This window comes from Oratosquilla oratoria, chromosome 5 (assembly GCF_046742065.1).
Source record: "Oratosquilla oratoria isolate Oo_2021 chromosome 5, ASM4674206v1, whole genome shotgun sequence".
NCBI lineage: Eukaryota > Metazoa > Arthropoda > Malacostraca > Stomatopoda > Squillidae > Oratosquilla > Oratosquilla oratoria.
The window spans coordinates 8,955,761-8,981,069 of record NC_134781.1 but is presented as its reverse complement, the minus strand read 5'-3'; the positions used below and the strand labels follow the sequence as shown (position 1 = coordinate 8,981,069).

Below are 25,309 nucleotides of genomic sequence, written 5' to 3'. Positions count from 1 at the left end.
TATACAGAATTTTAAGTTGGTAATGTGTAAATATTCTTTAACTCTGTTACTCTCTGTGAAAAGAAAATGTTGGTATCAAATTTATATGAAGACAACTGAAACAGAATTTTGAGATGGTAAATGTGTAAATATTCTTTAACTCTCTGTTAAAAAAATTTGGTATCAAAATTATTTGAAGACAACTGCAACTGAAATAACATCTTCCAGTCAGTATCTGGAAAAAAAAAATAATATTCATGACCAACTCAGGCGTGAGAATGTCATTCTGACGGAAGATCAGTATTCCTAAGACTCTTTATCTTCATTTTTTATGTTCCTGTCGTCTCTTTGAAAATAATTTTTGGGAAAGGGTGTTTGTATTTTGTGAGTTACTGCACGATGATAAAAAAGAACAACAAAATCTGGTCGTCGCTAATTTGATACTGTATACGTTTAAATTAGCAAACATTCTTATTCTTACGTAAGCTGAATATCCATAATATTTCAAGTATTCTTTTAAATGATGATAATAATCATCATTATTCTTTCTTCCAGGTTGTGATAAAAGAATAAAATAAAATGTCTTATGTTTTTAATTTGCAGACTCCATCACAGTCAAAACAATTCTTACACGACTAGTCAGACATATTTATACTATCCTGAATTGTCATGGAACACGCTATTCAAAAGTTGCTAATTTATTATATTTAATATGAATAATAATGTCTGATTGAATGAGTGATTACTATATGAATATCCTAACAACACTCATAATAGTACATAAGGATACTTCAGGGACTATCCGATGGTTCTCCCAATGCCCTTACATCACCACATTCCAATTTATCTTTATTTAATTTCTTTTAGGTCATTTTATGTTGTGTATCTGTACTGAAAAAAAAAAAAAAAAACCGTTATCATTGTTTTTCATGTGTAAATTTGTCTTCGTTGCAAGTTTGTTATTAAGTCTGGTGATGAAGGAATGTATTTACCTAGTTGTATTTTACGGGAAGGGGAGATATGCTCGTGGTATCCCGTCTTCATATCTCATTTTATCTAAACTGTTTTTAAATTCATGTAATGTTTTTGCACACACCACTTTCTCATCTAACTTGTTCCAAATGTCTATTACTCTGTGGGGAAAGCTGTTCTTTTTCAGATCTCTTCTATAACTGTCTTTCTTTATTTTCTTTCCGTGTCCTCTTGTATTTCTATCATCCCATTTTATTAGATCCTCTCTATCAGTAATTTCTATGCCTTTCATAATTCTGTAAATAGCTATCAAATCTCCTCTCTCTCTTCTTTGCTCTAATGTCTGTAGTTCAAGTTTTGCTAGTCTCTCTTCATATGATAGTTTTGAGAGTGTTGGTGCCAATTTTGTAATTGCTCTTTGTATTCTTTCAAGTTTTGTTATACATTTTTTTGTACTTGGTGATCACATCGTTGCTGCATATTCCAATCTTGGTCTTATCAGTGATTAGTATTTTCTTTACCATTTCTTCATCCAGGTATGTAAATGCCACTTTGATTGTTCTTATTAAATTATAAGTTTCTCAAAAAATCTTGTTTATATGTTTCTCAGGTGACATATTATTCATAATAATGACTCCCAGGTCCTTCTCATTTTCTGTTTTTTTTTTATTCCTTCTCCTAATTTATATGATCCTGCTATTCTTTTTTTGCTTCTTCCAAATTCCATTATACTACGCTTCTTAGTATTGAACTCCATCTCCCACTTCCTACTCCATTACCATACTTTATCTGTACTATATTTCCCGAGCCTTCACATTTCTTCAATTTGTTTCCCGATTTCAGGTTCATCTTCCTGAACTAATTCTAATAAATGGTTTACTTTTTCTTTTTCCTCTTTGATTATTGTGGTTCTATTTAGATTATACTTCTCTTCCATTCCTAATATAATTATACATTTCTTTTTATCTGCTAAGTCTCTTACTATATTCTCCTTCTGTCTCATCACTTTAATAACTGTCTTCAGTTTGTTCTTTCATCTGCTGTTTTGCTATATCATTAATTGCAATTTTGCTGTTCTCTTGGATTTTTTTTTCAACCCTGTTCTTCTTGTGCTATGGACTCTATATTCTCTTTATTCTTCTTCTTTAATTCCTCATTCTCATCTTTTACTTCTTTTAACTGTCTTTTTAATACTTCTATTTCTTTAGTTAATTTTTGGTTCACCTTCTCTAATTCTTCCATTTTTTCTACTCTCTGCGTGATCTTCGTGAGCTCACCGAACCTATCCTCCCAATGTTTGACAATTTTCTAAAGTTTTTCTTCTAGGCTTGCTAATCGGAGAGGGTTGGCTTCCCCCCACACTCTCATTAAATCCTTGGAAATTATTACCTTCATTTTCGATTGTGCTGCTCTTATCTATATTTCTAATCTTTACATTTTTGTTAATTCCTTCTTCGTCACTGAAATCCTCTGGCCCTCTTTTGTTTACATGGCGTCTGTCTGCCTGGACCAAGTCCTTCCCTTCCTCATTTCCTTTCATTTCCCTCAGTAATCCCTCCCCTTCTCCTTTTTCATCACCTTCCCACTACACCACAAGCTTTTCCCTTCCCTATAGATACAACACAGGTACTTTCTTGTCGTTGTGATCCTCGAAATTCTTGGATAACTCCGGAGTCCGGACTTCGCTGTTACTTTGACCGACGTGTGTGTGTGTGTGTGTGTGTGTCTATGTGTGTGTATATGTGTGTGTAGACCAGGGGTTCCCAAACTGCCCAAAGTGGTCGATATCGACCCCCAGGGGTCGATGAGACCATCCAAGGGGTCGACAAATACCTAAGGGGTCAAAAGGGGGTCAGTAGATTGCTAGGGGGTCAATGAGACCATCCAAGGGGTCGAAAGGGGGTCAGTAGATTGCTAGGGGGTCGAAAGGGGTCAGTAAATTAATATGGGGTTGAAAGGCAGTCTTTTAAATTAAATGGTTAACATGAAATGATCCTGTTCTCTTCCCGTACTGGAAGAGTGAGAATAATCAACCCAATATATCAACTTAAGAAAAACCATGTCAGTTCACTCCGAGTCAAAAATCTTCCTCATTCTGTGCATGTAGAAAGAATCTCACATACACACAACCACATTGTGAATGAACATCAAGATGACGAGCTTGTGTAATATTATTGGCTTATTACATATAGTAATATAATAAACAATATATAATATCACTCTTAAAGATATTGGTAAATTGTAAATATTTGTTTTAAAACATGTTTATGTATATGTGAAAGTGTCTATCATTATTGGAACGCCGTCGCCTTGATGAACGTTGCCATTTGGCCCTTTTATAACTGATCAAAATAAAAAGAAATAAATAAAAATACACGAATAGAATAAGTAAAATCCACAAACACGAAAACTGTGAATATGGTACTTTACAATTACCATAAAAGATTTATGAGACCAAACAAGAACTACAGTAAAGAATTAGAACAGTAATTTCAACACAAAAATGATAACAATCACAATGATGATAATAACACTATTGATAACTAAAATTATAATGATAATAACAATAATAAAATAATAATTATATTAATAATAATAATAATAGTAATAACAATAATAATGATAATAATAATAATAATAATAATAATAATAATAATAATAATAATAATAATAATAATAATAATAACAACAACAATAACGATAATAATAATATTACTAGCATTAATAACAATAACAACACCAATAATAATGATAAACTAACATAATTCGTGAATTAATAGTTTGGGGGTCTATAGAAAATTTTAAACTTTATTAGGGGGTCGATGAGCTGAAAAGTTCGAGAACCCTTGGCCTAGACCGTGGCTTGGTGGCCTCCACGGCGTAATGGCTATCATAGAGGCGGGCCAGTGTGCGTTTCCGTAGGGCGGCGGGGACGACGATGCGCTGGCCATACAGCATTAGTTCCCCGTCAGCGGAGAGGGCGTCCCGGAGCTTCCAATAAGGGAGGACACGCAGGTAAGCAGGTTGGACGGGAACCCGGAGGACACGCAGGTAAGCAGGTGGCCGTAGGCAGGGTCCATTCATGTCGCAGCCCAGAGTTCCTGGAGGGTCCTGTCGGTGGCGAGCGACGAGTGGTCCCCGCGAGCGCAGGCGTTGCCGGTGATGACGCTCTTGACGTGCGTGGCGTCCTCGTCACAGTCGGTCTCATCCTCCGGCGTGGGGCGGGAGAAGGGGCTCACGAGAGGGCGTCTGGGATGCAGAGCTCCTTCCTGGTGTACCACTTCGCCGTGAAGACGAAGGGCGAGGGCCCCTCCTTAGGCCGCTGGAGGCGGGGGTTCTCGACGGCGTCCAGGTTGTGGGAGTTGAGGATAGGGATGGGCGGACGATAGTACGTCCTCAACGTGAAGTTGGGCAAACCAAACAGAAATAGTTTGCATTTGGACGTGGCCCAGGTCACAGCAAGCATCTCCAGTTTGGTAGTGGCGTAGCGGGTTTCGAAGTCCGTCAGGAATCGCGAGCCATACTGAATGAGACGCAAGCGCCCCTAACCATAGCCAGGGTGGAGTCCGCCAGTTGGTTCATCAGGCCCATGAAGGAGTGTAGGTTAGTCAGGTTGGCGAGCGTGGGGAGATTCCGTATGACCTTGTCCTCATTGGCAGAGATGCCGTCAGGGGAGAGATGGTAGCCACAGAACCTGACGCTGGGGGCAGCGACCGTGAATTTCTCCTTGTTAAGGGTAATGCCGTGATTGCGGCACCTAGTGAGCATGTGCTGGATCCTCCAGAAGTGGGAGGGGAAGTCCTCATCAAACAGGAGGATGTCATCCACCACTTTAACGCAGTTGGCAACGCCCTGCAGAACCGCGTCCCCACGGAGGCAGTAGGTGTCGCCGGTGGCCCCAAAGCCCATCGGTTCCTTCTAGTGCTTGTACCGCCCGTAAGGGGTGATGAATATGGTGAGGTGCTGGTCCTCTACGGCGAGGTCCATCTGCCATTAACTGTGAAAGGTGTCTGCCGTCGTAAAGAACCTCGTGGAGGGGATGACGCTGCGGACCGCCGCGCCGCAGTGCTGGTGAGGGATGAGTGGGACATGACACTTGAGAGCTGGATTTGGTTAGTTCTGCCGTGATATGTACGCCTTCGTTTTTGGCCACGAGGACCATCGGGTGGCACCACTCCGAGGGTTTCTCACCGACAGACGTGATGATACCTTCTTGCACCATTGAGTCAAGTTCTTCCTTCACTTGATCCTTGAATGCAAACAGTATCGGCCTGGGTGTGTGGATGGCGAAGGGCACCGTGCCGGCTTTCAAGTGGATTCTTATGGAAATACCCATCTTTCCGAGGGGGTAGTGCGGAGGCCACCCTTGGAGACCAGCACATCGCTAAATTTCCGCAGGAAGTAGTCATGTGTGGCGGCTGGCGAGCTGTCAACGGGTAGTGTTGGCTCGGCGCACCTGTTCACGTATGTGACCACCAGGATGGGCTTCGGGGAGTCGAGCGGGACCATGACCAACTCCCGACAGTGGCCGAATGAGAGGAGGGTTTGAATCTCTCGTAAACCCATATGTCGGCAACGCAGTTCAAATTGCTGAGCGTCAAGGTGGCCCGGAAGCGTCGCGGGGGGCATTCGGGGTCTATCGACCATGAAAGTCGGTGCCGAGAGTGGCTGCAATCTAGCCCTAGGTATCCCAAACATGTCTAGGTGTCGAATGTCTATCACAGTGGCGTTCACATCTGTGTCAGCTAATATAAGCAAACTCGAGGACAAGTTTCCGAAGCGGATGCGGATGTTGACAGGTGGCGTAGAGCTATGTGGGCCGTCAGACACATGGCGGCAGCTGCCGGCTTTCATGGGGAGAGGGGCAGTAGCGCTGGGACTTGACTCGTGGTTGTCCTTGTCCCAATCCTTGGTCGATTTGCAATACTTTTCCCAGTAACTCTTTTTGTTGCAGGTGTGGCAACGGACATCCCTGGCAGGGCCCTTGGGGGTGCGGGGCGGCGTCCTTTGTTCCCGCAGCTGTAGTAGGTGTTGTTATCTGGCTGGTATTACCTGGGGTCATCCCGGTGGTTGCAGGATTGGCAGGGGTCGTTGGGCTGCAAAGGAGAGGTGGGGGCGTTGGGCCTTTTTGTATGCTGAGACGGCGCATAAGCTCGGGTTATCCTGGGCGGCCGAAGCTGTTACCCTGAGCGGCAGCTGGTCACTACCTCCTGCTGTGACGTATATTTGCAGAGAGGGAGCTGAGGCATTGCACGAGTTCCTTGTCCTTGACGCCCATGAATATCACCATTTGCAGCTGGGCCTCCGTGTAAGTAACGGGGTATCCGGTGCACAGGTCTACTTCCTCAGCCATATCCCTTATGCGCCCGTTGAAGTCGTCAAAGGACTCGCCTTGCGCCTGTCTGCAATGGAGCAGGTCACGGTGGTGGAGGGCCTCGACTCACGTCTCGAAAGTGGGCTTGCAGCTACTCGAGCACCTCGTCAGCCAAGAGCGGGGTGTTATGGGGATGACTAAATAGTTCCGTAGTGTCTCCTGGACGTCAAGGGATAAGTACGACCGGTGCTGTATGAACTGAATGTCGCGTGGCATCCTATTAACACCGACCATGACGGCATAGTCGGCAAGCCATGGCACCACGACTGGAACAACCGGAAGTAGGCATTGGGCTGCAGTGACGGTGGACGTGGGACCTAGAGGTTACCTGACGGCGGAGGAGCGGGTAGCACTCCAGTGGTAGGCAGGACTGGGGCAGAGGGCGGAGGAGGGGACGAGGAATTCGGTGTGGGGGACGTTGTGCGGGTGACAATGGTATCGAGAAATTGCATGGTCTCCATTTTGTCGATTTTCTTGAGGTCTTCTCTCTGTCGATCTTGCGTCATTGATACAAGCTGTCCGATGTTACCGCCACTATCCCGCGAAGACGTCACATTTAGTGTGAGTGTGGGGGAGGCAGGTACGTCGACGTCATATGCCTGAATCCAGTGAACCGCGTCTTTGTTCCATGTTCCTACACCTGGGTGGGCGTGGCCTGCATGGGTCAACTAATGGGTCAAGTGAAGTAAGCTTCGCTACGTATATGTCACGGTCGCGGCGGGTATTGCTCTGCCGAGAGGCCCGGTATCCTAGTAAGTGGGATGAAATGCACCTTTGTCAGCACCACTAAATCATCGCCGTGTCTACAAATGTGCGTCACTAATTCCACGTAATGTGGCGTTCTCTGTCTACCGCCACACTGTTGCATGGCACAGCACTCACAGTCCAGCACGCACAATATCACCTGGCTTTTTGACACTTCCGCCAACACTTCGTTCACGCGCGCGCCACCAATTAACGTATCGTTACTTTTGTGTTACTGTCCCAAAAGCATCCTACTCACTGCGGCATGTTCCAAGCTATGTTGCAAAAGGGGGCGACAGTAAAACGCACATAGGACAATTTACGCATTTATTAATCGATGAGTTATGCATACAGGAAAGCGCGTGTCATACGCAGGAAGCCTAACGGGTATATATCGGCGTGGGTCACAATGGGGCGCGTCACAGAGCGAAGACGCTGCCGATGTTCCATCTATAATTATTTGCAACTCTACCTTACAGCTCCGCGCTCTGGGTGTGGTTACATATGTGCGACATCGCCATGCTTCCGAATGTCTGCACTCCTACCTACAATTCTTAATCCTATTAGGTGCCTCTTTGAGTACTCGTGTCTATGTGGCACCGTAGTCACGCCTGGTATGCGTGACCCTGCATGACCCTCTCACGTAATTGACCATCTGAAATGGCGTCGCTGCTAGTTAGGGCATTACCGTGTCGCGCTATAACGAGCTGTGTTATGTGCGCTGCACTATACACTATGCCACAATATTTAGATCTGAATATATGTATTGTTTGAGCTTGAGTTATATCATCATCTAGGCTATTCCAAGTAGAGGTGTTGGACAAAATATACAATATAATTAAATACTCACTCAAAGAAGGAAAGGTACCACAGGACTGGAAAAATGCAAATGTTGTACCAATATATATAGGAGGGAACAGGGAAAATCCAACGAACTACAGACTGGTCTTCCTTACAAGCACAACAGCAAAAATATGTGAAAAAGTTATCAAAAGTAGATCTGGAGGAAAAAAATATACTGAATCCAAATCAATTTGGATTTAGACAAGGAAGATCATGTACAACAAACCTGATCTTTTTCTATTCGAGACTAATAGAAATAATATAACAAAGGGATGGATGGGCGGATTATGCCTTTCTAGACCTACAAAAAGCATTTTATGAAGTACCACACAAAAAACTAATAAGAAAAATAGAATCAATAGGTGGCATCAAAGGAAAATTATTGGAATGGATGGAAGACTTCTTGACTGGGAGAAAAATGAGGGTAGTAATTAATTTGAGACAAATACTTGAACTGGGAAGAAATGATAATTGGTGTCCTGCAAGGTTTGGTACTGGCTCCAATCATGTTTGCCACATATATAAATGACATGGATGAAGGAGTGGAATGTTATATGATTTTCTTCACATATGATGCAAAAATACTAAAGAAAGTAAGAACAGAGGAAGATTGTGAATCATTACAGTTAGGCCTAGACAAAGTCTGGAAATGAACTAAAAAGTGGAAAGTAAACTTCAATATCAAGAAGTGTAGTGTAATGAAGTTTGGAAAAAGTAAAAACAGAATATCAAGAAATGATAAAATTGGTGAAGAAAAAAAAAAAAAAAAAAAAAAAAAAAAAATGGAAGGAGACTTTGGAGTAATAATCAGCAAAAACATGTCACCGGACAAACATATCAATAAAATAGTCAGAGAAACCTTCAATGAAAGTGGCATTTGACTATTTGGATGAGGAAATTATTAAAAAAAATATTAGTTACACTAATAAGACCAAAACTGGAATACGCAGCAACACTATGGACACCCAGTACTAAAGAGAATATAAAAAAATTAGAAGGAATACAAAGAGCAACGATAAAGTTGGCACCAACTCTCTCCAAATTAACAAACGAACAAAGATTGTCCAAATTGGAAGTACCAACTCTGGAACAAAGAAGAGAAAGAGATCTACTGACTATTTATGGAATCATGAAAGGAATGGAAATCCTAGAGATGATTTATTAAAATGGAACAACAGAAAAACAAGAGGGCATGAAAAGAAACTCAAAAAGAATAACTATAGAAGAGATCTGAAAAAAAAAAGTCTCCCACATAGAGTGGTGGGTACCTGGAATAAATTAGATAAGGAAACAGTGTGTGCAAACATTATTCAAAATTTTAAGAAAAAACTTGATGCTGAAAGATACAAACATGGGTCACCACGAGCATAGCTCCCTTCCCGTATAATACAACTACCAGTAGATAAATACTTTCCTAACATCATTTATATCTTCTAAACTTTCATTTTTATTCCCTTCACTTTCCTCCAAAAAAAATGCTCTCTTTTGTGAAGACTGATAAGAATCTTTCATTCATTGCCTGAGGTGATTACTTCACTGTGCCTCACTTTACCCTTTAGGAACCTGTAAAACAGTTTTTGTTCATCTTTGCATTTATCTATTACACCTCTTTCAAAATTGCTTTCTCCTCCCAAATTCTTGTAGTCATTCCTAGCTTACTTGTAAGCTTCTTTTGTTTTGTTTTTTTCCTTCTCTTCCTCCATTTTCCCCAAGCCATATCTCTGTCCATTTTTGCAACCTCACACTTTTTGTTAAACCAGTCTTATTTCTGCTTCTTCCTCCCACTAATCTTTGGCATGTATTTGTTCACTCCCAGGTTGCAAATGTTATGAAAGATTACCCATTTCCTCCTTATTCCCATATTATTCATGAATTCCTCCCTAGTATGCTTCTTCAAAGAATTTTTTCAACCCTAAGTAATCTACTTTCCCAACATCGAATCTTCCTTGAATGTGCGATTTGTTCCTTAGCTCTATTTCCTCATCTTCTAACTGAAATTCAATTGTTACATGGTTGCTTTTTCCTGTGGGGCAAAGGTAGTTCACAGAACTGATGATGTGTGGCTCTTTAGTTATTAGCAGATCTAATCTTCTGCGAATGTCATCTACTCTTAACTGGGTCACTTCCTTCATCCTCTAGGTCATTGTATTCTCTATTGCTATACTTAGCAAGGTATTTCCCCAGGAATCTGCTTTGCCACTTGCTTCCTATTCCTCCCAGTTGACCTCACTGCAACTAAAATCTCTGATAAGGATTAAATTACTTGGGGTGGGGGACATATGCCACCATGAAGCCCAATTTGTTCTGCCCTTTAGTTCTAATTTTTAGGTGGATTGCTTCACTCTTGCCTTCACTCAGATTTGCTTTTTCTACCTTTACATCACTTCTCACAACAAATATTACCCTTCCACCCAATTTTTCTTCTCTGTATCTTCTCCAGGAGGTATATCTTTTCTTCCCCAACTGTAGGTCAATTTTTTGGGGGGAAGTTTGGTTTCAACTTAACACAAAATATCAGGCTTGTTTATCCGTAAGTAGACATTTATTTCCAAATTGACTGATAGTGACCCATCAACATTAGTATACACTACTTTAAGTTTCCTTGTAGTATTTCCTTTACCATGCCTTTCTGTATTTTTAGAAATAATTTCCTCACATTCTGTTTAACAACTCTCTCTCAAAAAAATGCTGCTTTTCTTCTTCCTAGTTTTATTTTTGACACTGGCTTTCTCTAAGAGCTTTTGTGTCTTTGCTTGTTCCTCTTCATTAGCATCTTTCCTAATCCAAATATTTTTAAATTTTTCCTCTCATGCTAACTTCCAAGACTTGCTGATTACTTCGTTTGCCATGGCTTGCAACTTGAACTTTATTTTCATTAGATGCACATCGATCATTCCTCTTATACTGACCTAACCTAAACATAATATCAATCTGGTCTGTTACATTCAAGTCCTTCCCTAGAATCATATAGGTAATTTCCCTAACCTTTTGCATTTTTTGTTCTTTGCATAACTTCCATGAGGTGATGTGGTCTTCTCACCAGCCAAAGGATATAATGTATTTAGTCTTATCAACTACATTTCTGACATGAAATTCTCTCACTCTTTTTTTTTTTTTTTCAACCTTCACTATTACTTCCTCTGGTCTATGTGCATATGTGTGTGAAGGTGCTCACCTAATTGTGATTTTGCAGGACTGAGATTAGGGAAATATAACCCATCTTTCTCCTGTATAATTGTGCATGTACATAGTTATACCACTGACTTTTATTCTCACTTACCTGAAATAATGGTCGTGAATCCTGGTCCAAAATTTCCTAGAGAAAAGTAAAAGCTTCCATTATCTGAACCGAGACTCACAGTGACTTCAACTTCAGTCTGTAATAATATGCAACATTTAGTTTAGGCTGCCACTGACACATGTATAATATTGCTGATAAATCCAGTATCAAGTATCTCAATTATTGTTGTTGTTGTCATCATTCCCTAGACTGTCTGGCCAAGCAGTTCCATGTCCCTGAGGAATGCCACAGCTGGAACAGGGTTTTCCCTCAAGTCCTTTATAGTATGTATATTGTGTTGTTGGCGTGTGTAGTTGTGTACATTCCTGTCTTCCATAATGTGTTGTATAGTATGGGGTGAAATGTTGCATCCTGGGTAATTATCTAGATAGTTCTCACCATTGTTGAATTGAGCACAAGTGAAGCTGCTGCACCAAATGGGCGAGACAATTTTGGGTGGCTAATTTCAAACTTGAAACTTCCCCTTGTCCAGGATGTTGGGCTTGAGATTGGTAATGATGCAGTTTCAGGAGAGTTCTCTTCATCTCTTCCAAGTGATACTTCTAAGTTCACAAATGCATCTGGTTGTGATGAAATCTAATTGTTTTAGGAGAAACATAAAAAGTAAATGAAAATATCATGTAAAATGTTTTGAGATAATGTCTTTCATTCAGAGATTTCTGTATGTATCCAAGATTCTTTTGACTCTTTCTGGATCTAACCTTCAGATTTCCTAATTTGTCATTTCCATCGATGTCTAAAACTCCTCCAAGAATGATGTCAAAGAGCTCAGGACTTATAAATTGGAGGTTATCAACTCTGACACTGGACACAGTTTCTTTGTCCGTCAAAGTCACTGTCACCTTGCCTAAAGTAATAGAGGAAATTGGGAAAGATTAGATACTTACCATGGATTTTGATCAATAAGAATATTTTTTATAAAACAAGGGCTTCAAATAATCTCCCTTAAATCAAATGCTTGAATGTTTGAATGTTTGAAGTTATTTTGTCATTATTGATGCAGCTGAGATGGATTTCCACTGAGGCGCCCTGTGGGACATACAGCCTCACCACAGTGGCTTAATCCAGCTTGGCATGTATGGTGAGAAGTGCATCTGAAGTGTTTTTTGGTATGTTGGAATGGCTGTGGTTGTGAATGAAGTCTGATATTGGATGAAAAAATCTCACTATTATTGCAGAATTAGTGGTGTTTTCATTAGAGAAATAATTAAATTTGGTTTTGAGATTTGAGCATAAACAGAAAATAAAACATGAAGGAATATAATAAGTTCTTCTAGATCCTATAAAAATTTAGTTACAAATAAGTAAAATAATTCAGTTTTCTTTATGGCTGCTGCTGTAATATAACTTGAATAATTAGAATAAAATGGAGGAAAAAGAAAAAGGAAGACAAAAATTCTGTAATGATTTTCTTATTCTAATAAACTAGAACACACACACTGATATGATGTACTGGAGAGTAGGAGACAGGTCCCAATAAGTGTTGCTCTTTTCCTGTATACTACAATTAGGTAAATGCACACATTAGGCTGGGTAAATCAAATTGGAGAGTAGGAGATAAAGCCCTGTACACCACAGTTAAGTAAATATACACATATACACACAAATCAATCTCAATACAAAAAATGCAAAGTACTGGGAATGGTCAATAGTGGCAAAAGACCATTCTTAAACTATTCTTTGGGCGAGAGAAACCTTTATAGAGCCAAAAGAGGAGAAAGATTTGGAAGTGTTGATAAAAGGTAACCTGTTACCTGAAAGATATATCACCAGGAGTGTGAGGGACATGTATGGACTGCTGCATAAGATTAAAGTGGCTTTTCATTATATAGATGAAGAGATGATAAAACAAAAATCATCAAAACCCTGATCTGTTCATGACTGGAGTATGGGTTAGTGGTATGGTCCTCACACAGAGTGAAGGATATAAGCAAGATTAAAATAATACATAGGGCAGCAACCAAACTGGTCTCCAGCCTGGCAGATAAACCATATGAGGATAAACTAAAAAGTACTGCATCTGCCAACTTTGAAAGATTGAAGAGAAAGAGGTGACATGATTAGTATTCAGGTCACTAAAAGGCAGAGATTACATCAACAGAAGAGATTTCCTGATTAAGGATGGGAAGGCTTAATGAGGTCATGAGAACAAGGTAAGACCACATTGTCTAAAGTCTATGTCTATCTATATAACAAGAACTTAATCCCCCTTTGCCCTGCCTAAAGTGCAGTGATGTCAGCAAACAACTGGATCACCTCACACTTTTCTCCATTTTCTTTAACCACCTCCAGTCCCCTGCCCATTAACCTCACCTTAACCTCCTGCACCACCAAATCCATGTACACATTGAACAGCCATAGTGACATGACACATCCCTGATGTAGCCCCACCTTTATCTCAAACAACTCACTCCCCCAATTCCCATTCTAATATAGGTTCTACTAGTCTCATAAAAACTCTTGACTGCCCTTAACATCTACCCCCCAATCCCACATATATCTGCAAAATCTTCCACAATGCCATCCTGTCCACCCTATCATAAGCCATTTCCAAATCCATAAAGGCCCCCAAAAAACCCTTACATTTTGCTAAAGCTTTCTCACATAGTCTTACCACAAAAATTTGAGCCATGCATCCCCTACCTTTCCTGAACCCACACTCTTCCTCACCAATTACTCCCTCTGTTCCTCACCTAATCCTCTCAATCAAAACCTTCCCATAAGCCTTCCTAAGTACACTCAACAAATTGATCCCTCTGACTCTACTAAACTCACATTTGTCCCTTTTTCTTTTGTAAAGCAAAGCTAAACAGGTATTACTCCAGTCCTCTGGCCCTCTACCCTGCCTTAGACACACATTAAACAACCTTACTAACCTGTCTACTATTACTGTACCTCCCTTCTTCAGACATCTCCACATGACACCCAGGTGCCTTACCTGTTCTCATCATTTTCAGAGCTGCTTGCAACTCATCTTTTCTTATCTGGCAACTCCTCCCACCAATCGGAAGCAAGCTATGATTCTCAACAGTAAACACATGATTTTGAATTTTATAGATATCAGTGCGTTATCAAAGTTAGAGGTAGAAGCATGCCGCACTGATATCTATAAAATTCAAAATCATGTGTTTACTATTGAGAATCATAGCTTGCTTCCGATTGGTGGGAGGAGTTGTCAGATATCTCCATAAACACAATATCGTAAACAAAATAGAACTGGCTATCGAAATTTTTACTTTATTTCAATATACAGAATATGCAATGGGGTTGTGACTACACACCATAGTAGGATGAAATTTGTTTAAAGATTTAAGTCATAAAGGCGACTACTACCTCACGAGTCTTTTACCGGTAAAATACCGGTAATTCCGGTAACGGCATTGTTGTTTACCGGTAATTCCGGTACTGAGATTAGCGGTAGTTGCCCAGCACTACTATACTAAAGAGAATAAGTACAAAGGAAGACTGCAAATCACTTCTAGAAGACCTGGACAAAGTCTGGGAATGGAGTCAGAAATGGGAAATGAACTTCAATATTAAGAAATGTAGTATAATGGAATTTGGAAAAAGCAAAAATAGAATATTGTGTCAATATAAAATTGGTACAAAGGAAGTTAAAAAAAAGTCAACTCAGAAAGGGACCTAAGAGCAACTATCTCTAACGACATGACACCAGACAAACATGTCAACAAATTAGTTGGAGAAACTTTTAACTTACTAAGATCAATGAAAATGTCCTTTGACTACATGGATGAAGAGATGGTAAAGAAAATACTAGTTACACTAATAAGACCAAAATTGGAATACGCAGCATCTCTATTGACACATGGTACAAAAAAAAAAGAAGAAGAAAAAAACTAGAAAGAATTCAAAGAGCAACAACAAAGATGGCACTAACAATTTGCAATTTGACATACAAACAAAGATTGGACAAACTAAATTTACCAACCCTAGAACAAAGAAGAGAGAGAGGTGATTTGTTAACCATTTACAGAATTATGAAAGGGATGGAAATTCTTGATTGGGATGACCTAATAAAATTTTAACAGCCTTAAAATCTTGTGCTAATCAAAATGTATATCAAACCTGCAACTTTGAGGGGTAAAAGTGTTTCTGCTAACAGCCCATCTGTTCTCATTGAAAAGTCTGCAGTGGTATTATGTGCTGATTCCTTGAGAGACAGGTAGGCTCTTAATGCTTCTCTCTTGCCACCATATGGAGTTGTGATGAAGAGAGCTGGTCCCCACACTCTTTGTCCAGCAAGCTGTGGGGTTGACACCTGAAGCTTTGCTCCCCATCGCTCTTGGTTTGCCACAAACTCAATTTCAGTGGCATGAGATATTCCATCTTTGATTCCCATGTAACCTGTTTACACAAAAGAATATATGACCAAATTTTGACTTCATATTACATTATACTTCTGCTGAACTGTCAAATAACTTTACTGTTCTGAAATAAACTGATATGATTTTTTTTATTCCTTCTTTTGCTTACCTCTGAGATAGTAGGAGTTCCCTGGAGTGTTGAGAGAAAATGTAGCAGCAGGTACATCTCCAAACTCAAGTACAACACTTCCATCTATTGTCCTTGGACTTCTTCCACTCTCAAGATCTCTTAAGTCTTCAACAAAAATAAATCGAGTTGTGTCCACATGCCCCGCTGCAGGTTTGAAAGTATAAAAGAAAAGAAGTATCATTGATATGAAACTCTCCCACATTTGGAGTTAAGCAATAGATTAGTTTTCCCTTCTTTATAAAAGATGTCTTGCACCCAGCAATGTTTGAAAGCACCTATAATCACTCAGTCATATTATCCTATGCTCAAAACATGTGAACCAAGTATGCTTAAAGAGTAACCGCCAAGCCCAGGTTCAGCTTTGCATTTTCTCTTCTGTAATGTTATTTTCATGAGAACCATGTTTAAAATAAATATCTTATCAAAATTGAAATAAAATTGAGAGACTTTTTGACAAACATATTTACTGTCTGCTAATCTGCATTCTAAAACACAGTATATAGCGCCATTTCTTGGTATTGATTCTGATGGTATCGTTGTGTACCAACGCAGGAGTCTTGTAGCAAAATGGTCGATATGTAGTGATATTAAGAGTTTTTTATCATCTTTTGAGAGTATTCTCAAAGATGTATGCATAGACAGCATACTTATGGGTTATCAATTTTAAATGGAATATCTCTCTGAAGAAGTTTTTATATTGGTGCTTACTTCTGTGCACGTTGGTTCTGCAATGCTGTCTTTGGGCATTAAAAAAAAGTAAGGGTAGTATACATGACATATTCAATATTTTGGCAGTGTGCTCCTATACAATCCTGCAGTACATTCACACTACACCTAGATGCTACAAGCTGTGTAAACAACAATATCTACATCATAATACAAACATTTCTTTCATCTAGGCCCAAATGTCCCAGTAAAAATATTAATTATGGTGATGGTGGTCTGTTACTACCAGGTAAACCTAATTATTCTTTACACCACAAGTGTAATTATGTGAAAGGATTGTGAAAGATGGATGGACCAAATGTCTTGAAGAGATGAACATTCTTAGATGGTAAGTTTGGCTTCAGATCCGGAATGTCATGTGTGTTGAACCTTTTAAGCTTTTACTCAAGAGTGACTGATACAATGCAAGAGAAAGAGGGGTGGGTAGACTGCACCTAGACCTAGAGAAAGCATCCGACAAAGTATCTCACAGACAACTGTGAAAATTGGAGCATGTAGGATGACTGAGAGGCAAACTACAAGAAAAGATGAAAGATATTTTGAAGGAAAGATATATGAGGACAGTGGTTATAGATAAAATCTCAAGATGGAGAGCAGTAATGAGCAGAGTTCCACAAGGTTCACAAGGATTAAAAAGCTATGCCAATATGTTTGCAGATTATGCAAAAATCATGAGAATAATGAAAAATGATAAGGACGGTACACTTAGACAACGAAACAGTATGTGCAAATACTGTACAAGATTTTAAGATAAAACTTGATGCGGAGAGATACAAAGACGGAGGAAACATATTCATAAGACTGAAATTAAGTTCCTGTATAGGCCTAATAAAAGGAAACTACTGTTTTATATATTGTTTTGTCAATATTGTTTCTGACTTAAAAAAATCTACAGTTTGAAAAATTTATTAAACTGTGTCTGCCTGAGTGATAATGTGGTTTTACATAACTTGAATTAATTATCAGTGATGTCATAAGCCCTGACAACACCTTGTTCCTAATTAACTTCTTCGATACGATGATGCCTGCATAGGCATCATGAGGCACAAGTGAATACCAGTGTCAAGGTCTTGAATATATTTATTTTGTAGTTGTAGCTAAGTTACCCCCAAATTCTGTGAACTGATTTAATCATGTTTTCTATGTTTATCATTACTCAGAGTGAAAGAGAATGAGTAATACAACAGTGACTTTATTTTCTATAATGTGAGTAGTGTGATGCATCATACATTAAGTGTGCCATTACGAGAGGTAACGGGGCATTTTTCTGTTATATTGGACTTTACTGACCATTTCAGTATGGTAAATGAAGGTAAATATGGGTAAAAGCAAAATTTACAAGCTGGAGAGGATGACAGTGAGTTGGAAGTAAGTCAAAAAGGAGAGAGGCTGGAGGAAGTGGATAGATTTAGGTATTTGGAGTTGCATGTGGCAGGAAAAGGAGTGGAGGTGGAGGTAAATTGTAGATTGAGAGAAGCAAGTAAATGTCTTTGGAGATTAAAGTGTTAAGAGAAATAGGCATCTGGGAATGTATGCAAAGAGGAGATTATATGAAGAGGTGATTGTGCCAACAGCTTTGTATGGGGCAGAGACTTGTAATTCAAGAGAAGCAGAGAGGAATAGTTTCAATGTATTTGAGATGAAATGTCTGAGAAATATGGTAGGGTATAACTAGGTTGGATTGAGAAATGAGGTGAAGAGAGAGTGGGAGTGCAAAAGGAGATGGCAGATAGGTCTGATGAAAGATTATTGGGAAGTTTTGGACACATGGAAAGATTGAGTGTTGAAAGATTAGTAAAAGAAGTGTGGAAGGCAGAGGTGGAGGGAATGAACTTCAGGGGACAACTGAGGATGAGATGGATGGGGTGAAGGGGGCATTGAGTAAGAGGGGAATGTCTGTTGAACAAGAAAGGTAAAAGGCAAAGAGATAGAGATGAATGGAAAGTGACTGTATATAGATGATACTGTTATACAAGGAAGGGAGCGGTGGGGGATGGAGAGTAGAGGGTGCTTACATGTGAATGATATTTTGATGTAGCCTGAAGGGATTTCTCCCAGTCTTCTCTTTTTCTGCATGAGGGGACAGAGAGGGTGGGGGTCACTGATTAAGAGAAGTGGCCTTGCTGTGGATGTAATGTGTCTTTGAAACACTGGTTATGACCCAGGGCAATGGGAGGGATACAGGGATGATCATGAGGAGATACAATGATAGGGGGGAGAGGGTGGTGGATGGAAGTGAAATGGGTGGGAGTAGGTGTGTGTCTTTGACTTGGTTACCTCCCTTATAAGGGAGAAAAGTTCTTGGTATATAGATATAGATAAATAGAAATGCCCTTGCAATTTTCATTCTAGAAAATAATGATTTTGTCCATGTGTCAGTTTCTCATACTGAAGAGAAACCGACACATGATCCTGTCAGCATAACAACTCTCACATGTTATATTCTGGCTAAAACTTAATGAATTTGTTCAGCTGAAAATAAAAACCACCATACTGAAAGGATTAAAGAAACTTCATATACAAGATGACACTGTAAAGAAATCGTACCTCTTTGATGATCAACATCAAAAGTAATGGTTCCTGCTCCTACAGGAGAAGTCAAGTGTACTGAAGTCGTGAAGGGTGCAAGCCAATGTTGATCAACACCCTCACCTCTCTGAAGACAAATCTGCACACGGTCTTCTTCCAAAAGACATGATGTCTGGGTTCTGCAAAGCCAGACATATAAAGAAATGTTAAAGATCAAAAGTAGGCACGAGGTTAACAACAGTAGGTAATACACCAGAATGTGGTATAAACAACATAATAGTGAAAGTATGGTGTTTAAACTACTCAAGAAACTGGGGGTGAGAAAGGCCTCTGGGCCAAATGGAAATTCAAATTGGATACCCAAAGAGTGTAGAGAACAATTGGTTGATCAAATACATGAACTTTTTGTATGATCTCTGGAAGATGGGAAGTGCCACTGGACTAGAAATCTGTTAATGTGGTACCAATATTCAAAGAGAAAAGGGAGGTACCACTGAATTATAGACCAGTGTCCTTGACCAGAACATTGATCAAAATGTGTAAAACAAATGTAAAAGATAAATGGATAAAATACTTGAAGACAAAAGGAATCTTGGTTGACAATCAATTTAGATTTTGAAAAGAATTCTTGTGTAACTAGCCTCCTAAGTCTTTATTTGAGTTGTTGATGTACTGCATGAGAGAGATGGTTGGGTGGATTTTGTAAATCTGGATTTGGAAAAGGCTTTTGACTAGAGGCTACACAATATACTAACATGGGTGATAGAAAACATAGAAAACCTTAACAGAAGTACAATGGAATGAGTGAAAGACTTTTTAAGTAACAGATGTATGCAAACACTAGTAAGAGATGATATGTCAGATTAGAAAGAAGTGTCAGGTACCACAGTGCTCAATTCTGGCACTTTTACTGTTTCTACTGCTGCCATTTTACAATGCCTTCTACAGACTGTACACTTGAACCATGATTTCATATACAATACAGAGTTAGACTTCTTTATCCCTGGCAAGAGTCTGTTGCTGAAAAAAGTGATAGGGGGAATAAAGGAACTATCTATCTATATACCAAAGACTTTTTCTCCCTTATAAGAGAGGTAGCCAAGTCAAAAGGCATGCACCTACTCCTACCCATTTCACTCCCATCCACCACCCATGCCTCCCTCTCATCTTAGCTCCTCCTGGATGACAGGTCATCCCTATCTCCTGCCCACTGCCCTAGGTCAGAAGCAATGCAGCAAGACACAGCACATTCATGGCAAGGCCACTTCACTTAATTGGTGACCCTTCCTTTCCATCCCCTCATGCAGAAAATAGAGGACGGGGAGAAATCCCTTTTAGACCACATCAATATATCATCCACACACAACCACTTTCTATCCCCATCCCCTACCCTTCCTTTCCGTGCATCAAAGTATTATCTATACATAGCCATTCTCCTCTCACCCCTACCTCCTGCCTTTTCCCTTCCTTGCTCAACTTTCCCCTCTTGCCTGATGCCCCTTTCAACCCATCTGCCTATCTCATCCTCAGTCATCCCCTCAAGTTCACTCCCTCACTTCTGCCTTCTACAGCTACTTTACTGATCTTTCTTCACTTGTTCTTTCCAGGTGTCCAAACCATCCCAATACTTTAATCAACCATATCTGCCATCATCTTTACCACTCCCACTTTCCTCCTCACCTACTCTTTTCTCACTCTATCCAACTTTGTAACCCTTACCATGGTTCTCAGACTTTTCACCTCAAACACATTTAAACTTTTCCTCTCTGCATCTCTTAAATTCCAGGTCTCCACTCAATACAATGTAGTTGATATAACCATCCCTTCATATAATCTCCTCTTTGCATCCATTCCCAGATGCCTATTTCTCCATGACACTTTTTTAATCCCCCATGGCATTTACTTGCTTCTCTCAATCTACAATTTACTTCCACCTCCACCCCTCCCTTTCCTGCCACATAGACCCCAAATACCTAAAAATATCCACTTCCTCCAATCTCTCTCCTTTAGAGTTACTTCAACTTGTTGCCATTCTCTTCGCTTGTATCTCTTGTCACCTTACATCTACCCACATTTACCTTCAACTTTCCCCTACTGCATACCCTCCCAAACTCTATCACTAACTGCTTTAATTCCCACTCTGACCTTGCCAAAAAGAGTGTCATCAGCAAACAACTGGGTCATCTCTCACTTTTCCCCATCTTTTTTAATCATCTCCAGTCCTCTGCCCATTACCCTTGTATTTATCTCCCACATCACCCCATCCATGATCATATTGAACAGCCATGGCAGCATGACACAGCCCTGACACAGCCCCACCTTTACCTCAAACAACTAACTCTCTCCATTTCCAATTCTAACACAGGCTCTACTACTCTTGTAAAAAATCTTGACTGCCCTTAACAGCTTTCCTTCACACCCATATATCTGCAATACCTCCCACAGTGCCTCCCTGTCTACCTTATCAAAAGCCTTTTTCAAATCCGCAAAGACCCAATAAACATCCTTACATTTTGATAAAGTTTCTCACATATCTGGCTTTCCACAAAAATCTGGTCCCAGCAACCCCTACCTTTCCTAAATCCACACTGTTCCTCACAAATAATTCCCTCTCTTCCTCTCCTAATTCTCTCAGTTAAAAACCTCCCATATGCCTTCCCAACTACACTCATCAAACTGATCCCTCTGAGACTACTACAATCACATTTGTCCCCTTTTCCTTTGTAAAGTGGAACTATACAGGCACTTCTTCAGCCCTCTGACACTCTACCCTCCCTAAGACTTACATTAAACAACCTCACTAGTCAGTCCACTATTACTGTACCTCCCTTCTTAAGACACTCTACATGACACCAATCCAATGCAGGTGCCTCACCTGCTATCATCACTTTCAAAACTCCTTGTACCTCATCTTTACTTATATCTCCTCCATTTTCCTCTTCCATCACCAGAATAAAGGAACAGCAACACTAAATATTGTATACTGTATAGTATAATTATTTCCACACTGCTGATAAATTCAATCACATTTCTTAAGTTTTGGTGGCATTCTGAATGGCTTTGATAAAACAAAATGGTAAGAATAAGCTCAGAGTAACCACAGAGAATGATTATGAAAAATAGACTGGTGCCAATGTTGTTGTTGTTATTGTTGTCGTTCCCTAGACTGTCTGTCCGAGCAGTCCCGTCTCCCCAAGGAATGCCACAGCCAAAACTGGGTTTTCCCACAAATCCTTTATAGAGTGTATGTTGTGTTGTTTGTGTGCATGATTGTGTATAATGCAGTCTTCCATTATGTGTTGTATGGTATGGGGTGAAGTGTTACATCCTGGGCAGCTGTTCACAATGCGGTCATCCAGCCTCTTCTGGTAGCTTAGAAGTGCTGGGTGGTGGCCGCACTGTAGTCTGGCCAGGTGGACTCTGTCCTTTCGTGGGAGAGAGGATTCAGAAGGGTGGATATCAGGGGGTCTGGCATGCAGCAGTGTGTTGTCTTTCAGTGTGTTAATGGAGCAGTGAGTGATATGATTATGAATATGTTTCCGGAGGCTGGTATTTGGTGGTTGTGGAGGAAGAGAAGAGAGTATCTGTGTGTGATACAGGTCTTTGGGTGTTGTTTTAATGCTTCTTGGTGTGTGGGTGTTCTGCTATGTAGTGTAGTGGGTGTGATGTGTTTGTGGTGGCTGCGGCAAGTGTTTGTGTGCCTCTCATGTCGAGGTGGTCCTTGACTTTGAGGACTTTTGTTTCATGGTGTAAATGGTCTGTAGGTGTTGTATTTTTGCAGCCTGTAATTGTTTTTAGGGCTTTGTTTTGTATGATTTGAAGGGTGTTATGGTGTGTCTCACTGAGATTAGGAGCCCATGCAGGACTCACATAATTCATCACTGAGCGTATGCATTGTAGTTTGCAATGTTTGTGAGTGCGTGTATACCTTGTGGTCCAATGTGTTTTAGGTGGATGTTACTTATGTTATCAGGGCCACAGGCAGATGAGTGCTTGAGATTATGTATTATGTGTTTTGTCTGACTGTCTATGAAGGGTGTATAGTCTGGGTCTGTGGGAAAGTCTTTCTTACGTTGAATAGTGTGTCGGTCGTCAGGGTGAGAAGTGAGATGGCTTGTCTGTGCAAAATTATTTATGAGTGTGTTTGCTTGTTGTCTGTTTGAGGGTAGATTGTCTGTTGTTGTGATTATTGCTGCATGAGAGGGTGTTGTGTTACTGTTGGATAGTGTAATGCTGTTGAGTGTTTTGTACAATTTGCTGGTGTTTGTTTTGTGATGAAATGTATTGATAAAATTTTGCCAATTTTGTGTTTTTTGTTCGTGTATTTTATTGGCAATCACAGTGTTTAGTGTTTGTATTTGGTCTGCTATGTTTTGAGGAATAGGTGTGGGGGTATCATGTTTAAGTGTGTCTCATTGTCTGATGAGGCCTTGGATTTCTGGTGTGAAGTTGGGGTTGTGTGATTTTCTGTTGCCTCTAGGGATGTATCTCTTGTCTGCATTTTGTATGATTGTATTAAAAGTGTGCACAGCATTGTTTATGTTTGTGATTGGTGTACTGTTAAGTGTTTCAAAATGTTGTTCTGTCTCTTCAGTAAAAGCTTCCCAGTTAGCTCTCTTGTAATTGGTGTATGTGTGTCTGTGGCCAACTGGGGTGCATCTTGCTTTGGTGGCGATGATGATTGGAAGGTGGTCAGAACCAAGGGTTCTGACTACTCTCCATGATGTTGTTGGGGTTAGGCAGGGGGAGCAGAAGGTGATATCAGGAGAGGAGGGAGTGTATAGGGCTTGGTGTGGGATATGTGTATGATTATGTGTGTTGTTCATGATAGTCAATGAGTCAAACTGAGTCTGTATATCAAGCCCTCTGTCTGTGTCAGGGTTGTCGACATACCAGGCAGACGACTTGGCGTTGAAGTCACCACCCATGATCAGGTTGGGGATTGAGGCTAGTTGGCTAAATTGAGGCCTGAAGGTGTTTGGAACTGTGGGGGATGATTGTGGGGGAATGTACATGTTAACTATTGTCAGTGTTGATTTGTTGCCTCTGCGGATTCGAAAGGATTGGATTTCTGTAGTGTTATCTGTGGTAGGGAGGAGAATTTTGGTTGTGGCACTTGTGTCCACAAAACAGATGGAGTGGTGGATCAGGGTGATGAGTCCACTGCCAATGTTGTTTAACAAGGTGGCAGGTAGGAATTGGAAAAGCCTGCCATGCCACCTACCAAACATACCTCTGCACAGAGACTTTTTTAATTAGTCCATAATGCTTCCATATGTAGTCCATTAAATCTGATATCTATAGTTTTGGGGTCTATTGAATTGAGATTAAAGTGTACATTATCATCAGCCAGCTGCAGCACCAGTGGAAAGGCACCATTGTGGGATGCCCTTCCATTTATGCTGTTTTGATCCTGTTTACTTATGACATGGCAGATAGTTGGTATGTTTTTCACTTGCACTTTCTACTGTCACCATATAATCTTGCTCTCTTATACTGGCATGAGGTGATGGAATTTTTGTAGGGGAGGGGGGATAAATTTTTGTATGGGAGGGCAAAATTAAAGACATTACACATACATGGTTAATGGTATAGGGGTATATCAAGATATACACTTCAAATTTTTTGCATAGGCATATTTTTACATTATCTACATGAATTACATTTCTACTTTTACCAATCATACCCTCTGGATGCCTATGGGTATGTATGTGCATGGTCAGTAGTGTGATTATCCAAACTCTTCAGAAATGTTATGGGTATATATATTTGAAGAAAAACAAGATACACGAGTCCTAGCAGCCAGAAGCATGATATGTAACTGCTATGGTTATTTGCTATGTGGCAGGCAGAGTTATGACATACAAATAAAGGCAGACTTGCCTAACTGATTACATATGGTCATAATACAGTACAATCAAGAATAAGAAACTTACATGAGTGGGAGTCTAAAGATTCCTTCTGTTCCAATTCTACGACTTCGCATCTCCCAGAGCATAAGGGTATGATGAGGTTCCAGAGGAAGGCGTGCTCTCAGGCGAATACCCCCACTTCCCTGCAATAATTGACAACTGGGTTTAAAGATGTAATTTCTTGCAAGGTGGTAAGCAAATATGCCAGGATTGAGCCATACAAAAACAAACTTCATGGAACTTATCACTTGATTAAGGTATTACAGTACTATAGTATTTCATTTTGTCACCTATTTGTTCATGTAAATATCAGCATGTTATCCTCCATAAATAATTAAAATTCTTCCAAAAGTATATTTTCTGATAAATAATTTCTACTGTTTTATGTCCACATTAAAACAAAGGAATTTTTCT

At 40.1% G+C, this 25,309-nt stretch overlaps 1 protein-coding gene across 2 annotated transcripts in view; it reads right to left on the bottom strand.

Moving 5' to 3' along the window:
* LOC143025360 (uncharacterized) overlaps nucleotides 1-25,309 on the bottom strand; it is a 174,830-nt gene that overhangs the window by 88,013 nt on the left and 61,508 nt on the right. For both annotated transcript variants that reach the window (XM_076184898.1, XM_076184900.1), the window contains exons 18-24: nucleotides 24,920-25,038; nucleotides 19,002-19,162; nucleotides 15,708-15,872; nucleotides 15,300-15,578; nucleotides 11,915-12,060; nucleotides 11,592-11,789; nucleotides 11,193-11,289 (exon numbers count right to left, since the gene is read on the bottom strand). In XM_076184898.1, coding sequence (XP_076041013.1) covers nucleotides 11,193-11,289; nucleotides 11,592-11,789; nucleotides 11,915-12,060; nucleotides 15,300-15,578; nucleotides 15,708-15,872; nucleotides 19,002-19,162; nucleotides 24,920-25,038 — 1,165 coding nt within the window. The remainder of the gene's footprint in view (nucleotides 1-11,192; nucleotides 11,290-11,591; nucleotides 11,790-11,914; nucleotides 12,061-15,299; nucleotides 15,579-15,707; nucleotides 15,873-19,001; nucleotides 19,163-24,919; nucleotides 25,039-25,309) is intronic.